Source organism: Alosa pseudoharengus, unplaced genomic scaffold, assembly GCF_046254945.1.
Source record: "Alosa pseudoharengus isolate Yale_2024_CS ecotype anadromous, Long Island Sound unplaced genomic scaffold, YU_APseudo_1.1 YU_APseudo_1.1_scf_18, whole genome shotgun sequence".
NCBI lineage: Eukaryota > Metazoa > Chordata > Actinopteri > Clupeiformes > Clupeidae > Alosa > Alosa pseudoharengus.
Genome location: NW_027468650.1, coordinates 33,854,609 through 33,867,816, shown reverse-complemented (window position 1 = coordinate 33,867,816; position 13,208 = coordinate 33,854,609). Strand labels below are relative to the sequence as shown.

Here is a 13,208-nt window from a genome sequence, read left to right as displayed (position 1 = left end):
ACCTCAGTGAAGAGGCGTAGGGGCGCAGCAATAGCGACCTCCTCCCCCAGGTACTGCTCCCATGACCACGGCCTCTTCTTACCACTCACTGTACCGACACAAATAGCACATCCGGTCACACATCCGCCTCGTCTAACTTCATTACCACTAGGTATACACTGCAAAAAATAAAATCTAACCAAGTGTTATTAATCTTATAGACCAACAATCTATTTGGGATTGTTTTTAGTATGAAGAGACTTACCTAACACTCTCTCGAAAGATCATTTTGACTTAATTTAGGAGGACTTTGACTTATTTTAAGGAGACTTATTAAGACAAATATACTTAACACACTTATCTTAATATAAGATTAATAAAACTTGGTAAGATTTTATTAGATAAGCAGTTTTTGCAGTGTATTACTACCATCTATTTTAATACAACAGATGCTCAACAATTAGTAATTATGCACAATGATACAGACTACTATGGGGAGCTAGGCTGCAGACAGGTAAAGCATTCACACATGGTGTTTTGAAATAAATAATTATTTGGCTATTTTTGTGGAGAACAAGCACCGACCTTGTGAAGTGGACACCTTATTCTTCATCTTTGTAGGATCTTCTTTTGGTCGTTCCTAAGAGGAAAAAATGAAAGTAAAAAACAGGTCAAACACTTTGAAACTGCATGACAAGAAGTCAAGTACTATAATTCGGCAGAAGTCCCATCAAATTATAAGGCTGTGCGGTATATACATCTTATTTGTAGTTTTAACAATGTGCGAGCTGTCTTTATTGAGTAGCTGTTCTTAAACTGTTATGTCCGGTCCACAACATGGACACTGCCGGGTCCACAGTCCACACGCAGGGCATGTCACTCCTTAAGTCAATCACGCTTCTGCATCATAGAACCGCAAGGCAACAGAAAACAAAAACAAATGCTATGAGGAAATGTCAGGGATTTCAAGATTGGCCACTGTGGTAAATCCCTACCTACAGCACAAGTGATTTAAATATTCTATGTTCCAACTTTTCATGAATGTAATAGATATTAACTAATATCCACCTAACAAGAAAGAAATTATATACTATAAGGTTGGGTGAAAAACGATCACAATAAAACTATTTATATCAATTTACATAGATTATTATTGATCATTTTTAACAACCTAAAAATGGCTCAATTTGACCTATTAGCCAAACTGGCTACAGCCAGGCACATGGCTTTCCATTTGTATGCAGCAAATGCTACCTTTATGAGTCATTTCATTTTTTTTAAGTATATATTTTTTATATATGCCTTTAATGATAGTGACAGTGGAGAGTGACAGGAAGCGAATGGGAGAGAGAGCAGGGCCGGAAAGGACCACGGGGCGGGAATCGAACCCGGGTCGCCGGCGTATGGTGCAGGTGCCCCAGCCAGTTGCGCCACAGCTGGGGGCTTTTATGAGTCATTTCTAAGGCATTATACCCCATGTAATTTATAAGGCTAAAAGTATCTTATCAAGACATTTATGAACAAGTGCGTGTTCACCCTTCAAATGGATTTGAATTATCAATCCAAAAGCTAATCGGAATATCTTTTATGGGATGGGATTGTGACGTCAGCAACATTTAGGACAGTTTAGGACACAGAATCTATGGTAGAGAATGAATGAGTAGTGATGGTCATGGTGATGGTGATCGTCAAAATCATGGTAGAATAGTGAATAGTTGCACTTATCAACTACCTATATATCTATTTCCATAACTAATGTGGAATACGTTGCATTTATTATCTCTACGTTGAATATTTGTCCATGCTGTTTCTGTTGTCACATGTTAATGGTGCAACCACACATAGAAACACTGTTAAACGTGTTACTTGTTGCATGCAATAATATCAAGGAATGGTCATGATGGGCAGTTTTTGAGTGTGAATGCTTTACATGTATTTATATATCCAATGTTTGTGTGCTCTTTCTTACCAGTTTGAATGTAAGGCATTTTGATGAAACTATTAAAGCAACACCAAAGAGTTTTTTGTACCTTAAAATAATGTTTCCAAAATTGTTTCCGTGGTTCATCAACTCTTAACAGGGTGAACGGCACTTCTGCATTCGCTTCGCGGCCCTCTATCGGCTACAACCGCACTATGTAAGTTTGCCATATCGGGTAGCGGATCTGTAGTTCGATGGAATGAGACATAAGAAACTACAAATTTGACTTGCATGATGTCGCAATACATCGTAATTTCATAAAATCATGCAACATATTCTACCTTGTCTATGGACATCGTTATTTGCAAAGCCGTTGCTGAATAAACAAATAGCGTGCGTGCGACAGAGGAAAAGTTCTTTGGTGTTGCTTTAAATACTATTAAATAAATAAAATCATGTTATATTGCCCAGGCCTAGTATAATAAGACTTTTAAAACATTAAGAATGCACAATATCGTCTAAAAATCATTATCAACAAAATCCCAGAAAAAATTGAGATATTACTTTTTGTTCAGTATCGCACACTTCTATGATATCATCAAATCATTCCTAGAAAGACCATTTGAAGTTCGGTTGAATTTGATACTCACTCTCAAACAGTATTCATCTGTCACACCTCTTGAATTCAAACTTGCTTTCTTCTTCTTGTCCTTCTTATCCTCTGCCTGCATCGTTAGAGACAGGATAGATTCTAGAAAAAAGACAAGACATGTGGGCAAAAATGAAGTTAATTAAGAAGGAATCAACATGAGGTTAATTTTATGAGCCACCAAATATCCTGCACTGCTGGCTGCCCTTATGGTGCCCCACTCCGTTTCCCTTGTACTGTAAGGTTGAAACAAAGTTCTCTCTCTTTAGAATGCACTTCAAATGCCACATAAATGCACCCCACTACATACCACTGTACGCAGTCAGTGGAAAGCAGTTAATCACTCTTTAATTATTTCAGTGGCAATTAAAAGTATCATACTGCCTGAACACTGGCGTTCAGCCAAATCGACTGTTTAAATGATGTGGCTGTGAGGTCCTCTTTGTTGTTACATTGAGGGGAAAAAACACGTTGCCCACATTTGCCACAGACATTAAGTCATTAAATCATAAGCATACATAGCCTTCTGCAAAACCACTGTATTTGTACACTGTACAAAAACAGTACAGTATCTTGTGAAGGCTTCAGAAAATATCATAAACACATTGACTTAGTGAGCCCATTCTGTTTGAGATTAAAATCTTAACAGAAGGTCTACCACGTTTTATGTGTAAACTGCATGTGGGAAGGAAATTAAATGTGCAGGGGTCACTGAGAGAAAGGCCATGGGCCTCAGATTTCCCAGCAGGCAATGCTCCAAGGGAGACGCAGGGCCGCGGCAGCAGAGAGGTGGAGAGGGCAGATTAACTGGGCTTGCTCTGATGCACACTGTGGCTAAAACGCTCACTTAAAAACATCATGGGGGACTTTGCACAGCCACCAAGCAATTTTAGACAGCCTCCTCCAACCCTCGGATGTTACTTCAATGGATTCAAATGGTAAAACCATTCTGCAGCAGTAAGGTATTCTGTGTTTATGCCACAATATTAATCACCCGACTTCTGAATAGACCTAATTTAAGCTTTTCTTGCTAGAATAACTGAGAAAAATAAAGATGTGGCCGCACCGGCAAAATGCTGCTGACCAGCTCCATTTAACCACCCATTCCTCAGTGTACTCTTGGGTTTCATCTGATGAAGGCTTCCATTTAGACAAATGCCTTTAAATTACAGGGGTGGGACACAGAGAGCCAGAGTTTAACATACTGACTCACCGTTTGGTATTTGCTCCCACCCAGGGTTCCCTAGCAGGGACACAGTCTCCAAGAGGCCATTCCAATCACGCTTGAGCTCTGCTTCTCCAAATGCCTTCGGGAAAAACCTGGAGAGGATGGAGAAAGAACATAAACCCCAGCACCGGTTTTTGAGTAAACCTAGGCTATCTTCTTTATGTCACCAGCGAGAGTGGACCTGTTGAGGGAGATTTTGAGTTTAGCAAAAAAGTAGTAGTACCTGATGAGGTGGAAGGGAAATAAGTTGAGTGAATGAGAGAGACAGATAGAGAAAGAAAGGGAGAGGAGGTTACTGTGTCAGTTACGCAGACAGATGTGAGTAAATGAAAAATAAAGACAAGAGAACATGAGAGAGAATGTGTGTGAGAGACAGAAAGACCAAGAGAAAGGGACTGAATGTCAAACTGAGAGAGAAAGAGAGAGAGAGAGAGAGAGAGAGAGAGAAAGAAAGAGAGAGAGAGAGAGAGAGAGAGAGAGAGAGAGAGAGAGAGAGAGAGAGAGAGAGAGAGAGAGAGAGAGAGAGAGAGAGAGAGCGCAAGCGTGAGACAGTGACAGACAGAGAGAAAGTGAGAGGGCAGGGTGTTCACCGGGGTGAAGTTAGTCCTAAAGCTGCTGATTAATGCTGAGTAGAAGCCAAGGTAGCAGGTCGGCTTTCCTGCCCTTGTGGAGCATCATTGTTCTCATTGAGGGCACAGCCATTCAAACACTGAGATTAATTCAGGGAACAGCGCAACTACATTCAGGGCAAAAGACGCATCAGAAACAACAGCACATGCAATACATGGTGCACAACCTCAGGGACATTTCACAACAGCTGTACACTGAAATGACTGTTTACGATGAAAGGGTAGTGTCACAACAAAACCTGATTTTGAGCGGAAATGCTTTTGATCTAGCCGGGTACTCTCCAGTGTAAGTCATCCCTGTAACCTGAGGCACCGCATGATGGCTAATTCGTGGACAACTGTCTCTTGGGAACGAGAAAGCTCATTTCAATGTGCAGCCTAATCTGTACATGACTATCGCTTCCATATCGCTGTGACAGCTGCAGAAATTGCTACTACAAACCAGGCTTGTGCAAAATTCCAGAATTGAATTAAAACTGGCTCTTAAGTTCTAATTCAATTCTTGAATTTCACTTGCATTTCAATTGAGGTAGCAAACAGGAAGCAGAATTGCAATTTGAATTGTGCACAACCCTGCTACAAACATCACACGCCTAACAAATGATAAAACAATTTCATCCCCATGGCATCTAGTCAAATACAAACACAAAACATTTGTCATGAATGTTTGTCAAAATATGCTAAAACACCTTATTGTAATAATATATTTTTTAAACCACAGCAGCATCAGAAAAAGGCTTGACAGACATAAACAATTACCACGCATCTCAAGAGAGTTCAAGACAGGAGAAATCAATTCCATTTCATCCATTATGGGCCAATCTAGATTAAGGTATTGTTCAGCAGTGGCAAATGAGCCCTGTTACACACATTTCAGAGAGGTACCGGCCTGCATTTAATCAGCGTAATGGCCGCCAGGGGGGCCATGCATGTAAACACTTAGGGAGAGGCAGAGACGGACCCAGCGATAAATCCTCGCTCTCTCAGCCGTTTAGTAGCTGGACCTGGACATGATCACACATCAATGGCATAATCCATATTTAAAAACAACAACAACTTTACCTGAGTTGGAAAGATTAGCGTTACCGATGTGAAACATACATAATGCAATTACATGAATAATGGCAGGGATGATCACAATAATTGCCCATATTCGATTCTTCAGAGCCTTAGGCCAAGCATTTTATTGATACGACAAGACAGATATTAGTTTAAGCAAAACTGAACTAGACTTGTCTTTTTACTCTTCACTCCAGATGAGTATTTTTCATTATATGCATCAGTATTGTTTTCTGCCAGAGTTTTTTCATCACACTTATTAACATTTGTCAAGGCTTTGGGAGTAAAACCTTACGCAAACATCAGCCACTAATCTGCAGCCTAATAGAGAGCAAAGAGGAGACAGACGCCAGCAGAGCCAGAAGAGAATCCATCTGATTCCTTTTGTTTCCAGCAAAATAGAGACAACGTCTGATTATTCTGCGCTTGCTCAAACACTTCTATTACAAAGACGATAAAATCTAGGTTAAAAATGAGGGAATCAAAAAACTGCTTTTGCAATCAAGTCACAATTCAGCCTGTCTCTGAGATCCTTAAAGTCCTTCAGCCAACTCTAAATCAGATCCCCTTCTCTCTGGTTAGGCGCTTCAGTGGGGTAATTGCTGGCACTTTGACTCTGTGAAGACACACTACATTCTGAACAACTGTTGCTCTCACTCACTGTAAGCCCATCAGGTAAAAAGATAAACCGTAATCTCCCTTAATCTGAGTGTATTACATTTAGGTGCTCCATAGACAGCGATGAAGAAGACATATCTCTGACACATCAGCGGGTGAGCTCATTATTCATTTGTAGTTGCGGTCCACTGCGTGCCGATGTCCTTTAATCTCCACGTCATCGGAGACCGTCCATCTCACTCAGGCTTTTTGGGGGAATTCAAGACATCCACCTTTCAGCTGTTAAGGTGCATATTAAATGTCAGTGCCTACCATGTTTATAGATTCCTATCTCGCTTATCACTGTGCTTCCCCGTAAATTATTACGGGAATCTTATCAGACCAAATCAGACACCTGAGAGGATCAACAAGCGGTCTAGACTCTCACGGTCCTCTCGTCAGGATCCACTCTGCAAGTGTTTAATCCGTCGACTCAAATATCGTTCATAGAAATCAATATTGTTTTTCGACCCATGGCCTTTTTTGTCCTTCTTTAGCTGATGAGGTGAACTCAAACAAGCAGCGGGGTAGAACCAAGCTGAGGCTTCCCTCTCCCTGCAGCAATGCCGTTCATTTGCATCTGCAGATTTGCACTAAGTCCAGTGCTTTTTCCCCCTTCCTCATGCTTTCAGCCTATTAGACGATTAATAATGTTTTGTCTCAGGCAACAATATCTTTTATCAGACCACCCACCCCTTCCATTTGGGCACAAGGAAGAAGGAGTGTGTATGGGATGGGTGGGGATGGTGGAGATGAAGCTCAGGTTTTAGTTCCTGTATTCAGCAAACACCCTGGTCCTCTTTCAGTGCTATAGAAAAACTTAATGGGCCCGCAGACCAGCTTGTCAGCTGATGTCCACCTCTTCTCTAACGGTGCGTGTGTGTGGTTGAGGGGGGTATGCAGTCGCTCTATGGACATCATGCGCGCCGGGCGCATCATCCATCAGAGAGAGACAGGACCTCGATGAGTGATTAACATCTGCACATGTTGTGACAAAAACGTGCCACGCGGGGTAATTGGATTTCAACAACAGCGACCACGAGGCCACTGGAGTGCAGGCCTTTCCCCAACACCCCTCCACACAACCACACCAGGCGCACACAATGGAAGAACATGGAGGCAATTTGTTTGGGGGTTTTTTTAAATAAAAAAAATAATAAAAAAAAACTACTTTTGGAAATTGAAGGTGGCTGTCTGCTGAGTGGGTCTATAAAGACCAGACTTGTGTTTTGACGTTGGTCACTGCAATGCAAGCAGGCAGCAGGAAGAGGCAAGGGTTTACCATGGGATTCAATCTACCACAAATTACTACAGATGAAGAGCCACCTTTTTCAGATTGAGGGGAGGGGGTATACATGGTTAGGGGCAAACTGTGGGGATGTTGTCTAATTGGAAGCGTCTCTCATTCGGGACTTGACAGGGATTAAGCGTCCCTGCTGCTGGTTACGGTTCGGGCCATGTCTGCTAGGCTACATGAGGATCACAGCTGGATGGGAATGGACAGCAAATGAAACGCGGTCGGTCCCATTTTCCACAGTACACACTGCAGCGGACTGCGCTTGGATCTGGAATGATGGCACACCAAGGACCAGATCACTGTGTTAACTGTCCTGGATGAGACCTTAAAAAACAGATGCTGTCTGCATCAAAGTACCCTACAATAAAACATCCCTATTCCACTTTATTTTCTCACGTTTCTTCCACAATGCAGCAAGTTACATATTCTGTAGATTGCTTTACAATCCATAATCAAAACTGATAAACTGCATTTTTTTTTTCATTTACATTCATATTTTCTCAAATAACATATTGTTACACAGATCAACGTAACACTTAGTGTCAAGGAGCACATTCTACCAAAGTCAATGCTACTCTTTACCAATGTCTGCGGTAGTGAACAAATAACCTTGACTTGTTAACACCTTGTTCTACCAGTTCAGCTACAGGTACAGTACAGTCTGTACAGACAGAAAGACAGTAGCCTAGGCTAAGTCAGGTTGGAGGCAGGGGTGTTGTAGGTGTGTGTGTGTGTGTGTGTGTATGTGTGTGTGTGTGTGTGTGTGTGTGTGTGTGTGTGTGTGTGTGTCGCTGGGGGGGCTGGCACTAACGGGGGACCTCAGATCATAAAAACCACCATTATCATTATCATTAATGAGATGCCTTCCGAAGACATAACAATATTCTATCACAAATATATCTTAAGTCGCCAAACGTTAGCAGCATCCCTGGTGAGAGGCATTTGAAGTTTAACTTAAACAAAACAAACAGACTTAGTAAGCAAACAGACACCAAGTGGATGCAGCCGACACATTATCTACTCGATCATAATAGTTTAAATGCTCAGGTGGAATCAGAGCATCAACACACACCAACTTCTGACGTAAAAGTCAATAGCGGACTAAATTAAGCTTATGAGCCGTTTTTCAACAGAATCACTCACAGCTGTCCCTTTTGTTTGAGTAGGGCTAAAAAAAGATTCTCATTTATGCTTTTTTCCCCTTTTTTAAAATGAATACCATGCCACGTGAATGGACGACATTCACTTTTGTGAGGCAGTGTGTGGAATTCAAAGCAGTACTGTTTTCAGGCATTTGACATTTGCCAACATCTTTAGGAGCTGAGCAACATTCATGTGCCCCTGATGTGTCCTTTTCTTTCCTCCCATTCAAATGTAAAACAATGGACAGACAGGCCGTGCACAGAGAGGGTCGCTTTTTCGTCTTTTCACCATTGACCACCAAACAACAACAGAAAACATCAGCAGACAGACGACTGATCTTATCTACCATCTGATAAACTGTTTTCAGGAACTCTGGAAAGCAGGAGCAGCATAAATATGAAACAACTATGATCATCTGGTATTACAGACTAAGATCAGGTAAACTATCTTGGCAACACTCACTGCACTTACTGTACCAGAAACAGAGTGAGAAAAAGGGTCAAAGAGTAGGCCACTGTGTATTCTTCAGCACACAAACCTGTTGTTTAATTGCTATAGTGGCTACCCTGGGCTCTCAAAGGAACGCGACCCAATGACACTATGCACCTGCCAACTTTCAGTGTTAATGTGAAGCAATAACAACATAAAACAACCCCACTCCCTATCCATGAAGATGACTGATGACTAATTTGTTTTGGTTTTCAATTAAAAACCCACAGAGCCATTTGGCTCCCATTAGAAGGAAATGCTCCACTGAATATAAACGAAAATAGCCTAAACGATGGCACCATTTAAGCTACTTCAGTTTGACTCATTAATACATTTAAGCTTATTTCAGAAATGCAATGTCTGGCAGAGGAAGGAGTTTCTACATCAGATAAAAATGCAAACTAACTGTGCAACTTTGCAGCTGGCAACATTGTGTAGATGCCAAGTGTGGAATGAGAAGCACCACTGGATAGACACAACACATCAAAGATCCAAGCTCACTCGTTTATCTTCAGATTCAAGATCAGAGGACCTCATGCCCAATACCTTTAGCATCTTAGAGCTAAAAAGGCTCCAGGGAGGTTGTTAAGCAATCAACAGAAAATGAGTCCTGACTCCTGTGAGTGAGTGAGAAGGCTGAGTATGTAATATGCTCTCTGCTATTGCCTGGCATGCTAGTGGAAAATTCCCCATCTTTGTTGCAAACTCACTCTCTAAGTAAGACTTAGCCTGGATAGGACATTTGTGGGGGGTTACAACTGAAGAAATCTATAATTTTCATTTTCAGTGAAAGTTTAAAATGTTTGTGAGAGCCCCTCTCGGTACACCCAAAATTCATGTATAATCTTAATACAGTTGAACAGGAAGTACCGTGCGACAGCCATACAAACAGCGAGAAGCAGGAAGCATTATGAACTACTTCCCGACATTGACCTCACTATAAAATAGCTCAACAAGCCTCCTCTGAGATGTATTTATCTACAGTAGCCTAGGCTACAGAGAGAAGACCACTCCTTCACAAACCATTTCACATCATTCAAGAAAAAATAAACAAGACAAACTCTCACAAAGAAAAGAAAAGAAAAGATACCTAAATTTGGTGGTAGAACAGAATAAAGCTATTACACCAAGCTTACTGACCCATGCTTAGCCAAAGTAGCTGTGGTCAGTCCAGACCCACTTGATCTTTCAAAAACCCACTTTTAGGACTTTTAAAATTGTGCTGTAACAAGTATGCTTAATTAGGAGCATGCAGTTATTAGGTTGTGTTTTTGTTGTCTAAAACTCAACAGGTGCACACTTTCCGTTTGTCTGCTTTCTTCTTCCACTTGTTTTCAATGCTAATAACTTAATAAATTAACATTACTCAATACGTTTCTTTAAAGAAAAAAAAAAGAAAGAGACCTTAACCTACCTGTGCTGAGGTTATTTTTCTTAAACATAGCCATCTATGCTTACTAAATGTAATCTAACTAGAAACAAAAACAAAGTAGGCTAGAATGCAACAAAGCCTGCTGTTCAAAACAGTTACAAAGTTGGTAAGCAAACGCAAAAAAAGGGACGCAGGTTTACAGTATTATTTGCCTGGAACGTTCGGAAAAATTACATAGCCTATTTTATTAAGAATGGTAAGGATGCTAGTTCAGACTTATGGAAAAACAAACATACAATTACTAGTGGACACCACTCCACCCAAATGGAAAACAAAATAAAAATACAGAATAAAGTGATAGGCTACACATAGAATATGGGTTATAACAAAAATAAAACTATTTAGTTTGGCGATAAACCTCTTCCCATATTAAGTGCAAACACAAACTGGCAAGGAATTTCAGTTCACGAGGAAGAGTTTTAATTGTAGCATACAAAATTGGTGGCGTGAAAAAAAATGTCCAAAGGAAACATTTCCGAGTGCAGAATTATAGTTTCACTTAGCAAGTCAAGCTAGCTTCGCAATGTTTACACTAATATGTCATATGTTTGATCATTAAATATCGACAAAATGAGGACTTTAACGCCATTGCGGAGTATTCTTTGTATCTATTGGGTCATCATCTGAAAGAAGGGGCATCTTATTATATGTTAGCTTGCTTAATAGGAGAAAACATGAGATTAGCAAGGATAGCCATCTCAACGCATTTAAATACGAAATGTGAAGGCGACCACGACTTCGAATTGTGTTCATATCAATTTGTGGAGCTTTCCTAAAGTGTGTGATTCGTCATCCCTAAAAACAAACTACAGTAACCCAGAGGTTGTATGAAATTATTAATTCCTTACCCACTCGCAGTCGGTTTACCCCTCAACGTTGTGACAGCAGAAACAGGGTTCTTTCGATGCTTTGCGCATGCTCCAGAACAGCCCTCTACTGGAGGTAAAACTAAATATTAGATGGGACTTCAGCAGGTGTGAACGACGAGGGCAAGTATAGAGAAAAAAAAGTAAATTAATAATAAACGTAGAAAAGTAAGGTTTTGCCAATAGGCTATTCGTCATGCTACACACATCTTTGAAATAATTCTCCAGACATGTAGGCTTATCATACAAAAACATAAATTATGACAATGACAGTTCTAGGACTACAAATGGCCTTTTTCATATTGCCTGCAAATTCACTATGTAGGCTATGCCAACAAGGTGCGTGCAAATGGAATGCACACAGTGAGACACACACATTCCATTACAGATAATAACCATTTACTGTAAGTTTGAATTTATCTGCAATAACCCTAAGGGTGATGATGCACCACTGATGGAACCTGCTGTGGTAAGATAAACATTACATGAACTCTCAATCATCATTTAGGTAAGGGTATAAATTGTATCAATATGCAGCTGTCTACTCACCAATACTGTGATAGAATGAAAATGCATAGTTTTAAATAATTAGGCCTATGGCTTTTTGGCTCAACAAGTAGACACATTGAGCATGTACTTGTGACTTTTAGCATTTTGATTTACCAGATGAGGTGCAGGAATATATTCATTATGTTTTATGACCTGTGAGCCTATTGTGAGAGACTCAGAAGCACTCACATACTACTAGTGCTACTGTAAGTGTTAATTTGTATTATATAAAAGTATGATATCAAATCATGCAGTTTTTCCAGCAGACAAATAAAATACATTCACAAATATTAAATACTGGTTGTATGCTATATCTAAATCTAAATAACTAAATCTGTGCTGCTCTGCTTATATCATATCTAAAATTCCCTTGCTCAAGGAATAAACTAGTATTTTTTGCAGACAAGGTATTTTTCATCAAAAGAGTTGAGTGAGTTTGATAGCTCTTATATTCATGTATTTCAGCTATTTTATCTTATCTCATACTCAGTGAAATCTGTCTGCATTCTCAGCATGCCATTTACCAATGTGTAGGAAACGTCCTTCCCTCATTGTGAGACATAAACATTAGAGTATTCATTTGAAGACTAAACATAGAGTATTGGGACAAAGCTACATCTGACAGTGTGTGTTGGAATATTGAACACAGACTCATGTCTTGGACCATTTCCCTTTGACTTGAAGCTTTGCCTCCTGCTCAGTATGCAGATGCTAACCAAGGAGGATAAGCCCTGTGCAGATGCCCAGATAAATGAATAGAGCAAACTCATTTATCAACACATTAAGTGAAGGCCAACCAGACGAGACCCCCCCCCCACACACACATACACACACATACACACACACACACCCATCCAAAACAGACAACTTGAGGGATGCTCACAAAGGCATGAAAAAGAACAGATGGTAGTTTGGAGGAAGTGGTGAGGGCGGTTGAGGGATGAGAGAGGGGGTGTGTGTGGAGTGGGGTCAGTCGGAGGGGGGGGTGACATCCTTTGGGACAAGAGAGCGAGAGAGCAAGGGGCTCTTTCTGTCTTTCTGTCTTTCTGACAGCCCCCATTCGGAGAGGGCTCAGCAGAACTGCCAGTGTTGCTGCTGCTGCCAGGGGCTCTTCCTTGGCACAGACAGGTGGCACAGCATTGCTATAGCAGCAGCTGGCAATGAGTCCTTTAAACAATATCCTGTATGGATCGGGCACTGTCATCGGATATGCAGCTGCTGGAGCTACCTTCAGGTGGAAGAGAGAAGTTGGGATATTCCACCTCAGTTGCTACTCTTCAATGCTTTTTTCCATCATGCTGCCAATCTTT

General features: G+C 40.8%; 1 protein-coding gene across 1 annotated transcript in view; it reads right to left on the bottom strand.

Moving 5' to 3' along the window:
• l3mbtl4 (L3MBTL histone methyl-lysine binding protein 4) overlaps positions 1-11,379 on the bottom strand; it is an 87,954-nt gene extending 76,575 nt beyond the window's left edge. Inside the window, exons 1-5 of the mRNA XM_076291019.1 lie at positions 11,332-11,379; positions 3,763-3,869; positions 2,551-2,651; positions 565-619; positions 3-88 (exon numbers count right to left, since the gene is read on the bottom strand). Coding sequence (XP_076147134.1) covers positions 3-88; positions 565-619; positions 2,551-2,631 — 222 coding nt within the window. The 5' untranslated portion in view covers positions 2,632-2,651; positions 3,763-3,869; positions 11,332-11,379. The remainder of the gene's footprint in view (positions 1-2; positions 89-564; positions 620-2,550; positions 2,652-3,762; positions 3,870-11,331) is intronic.
• Between the last annotated feature and the right edge of the window lie 1,829 nt (positions 11,380-13,208).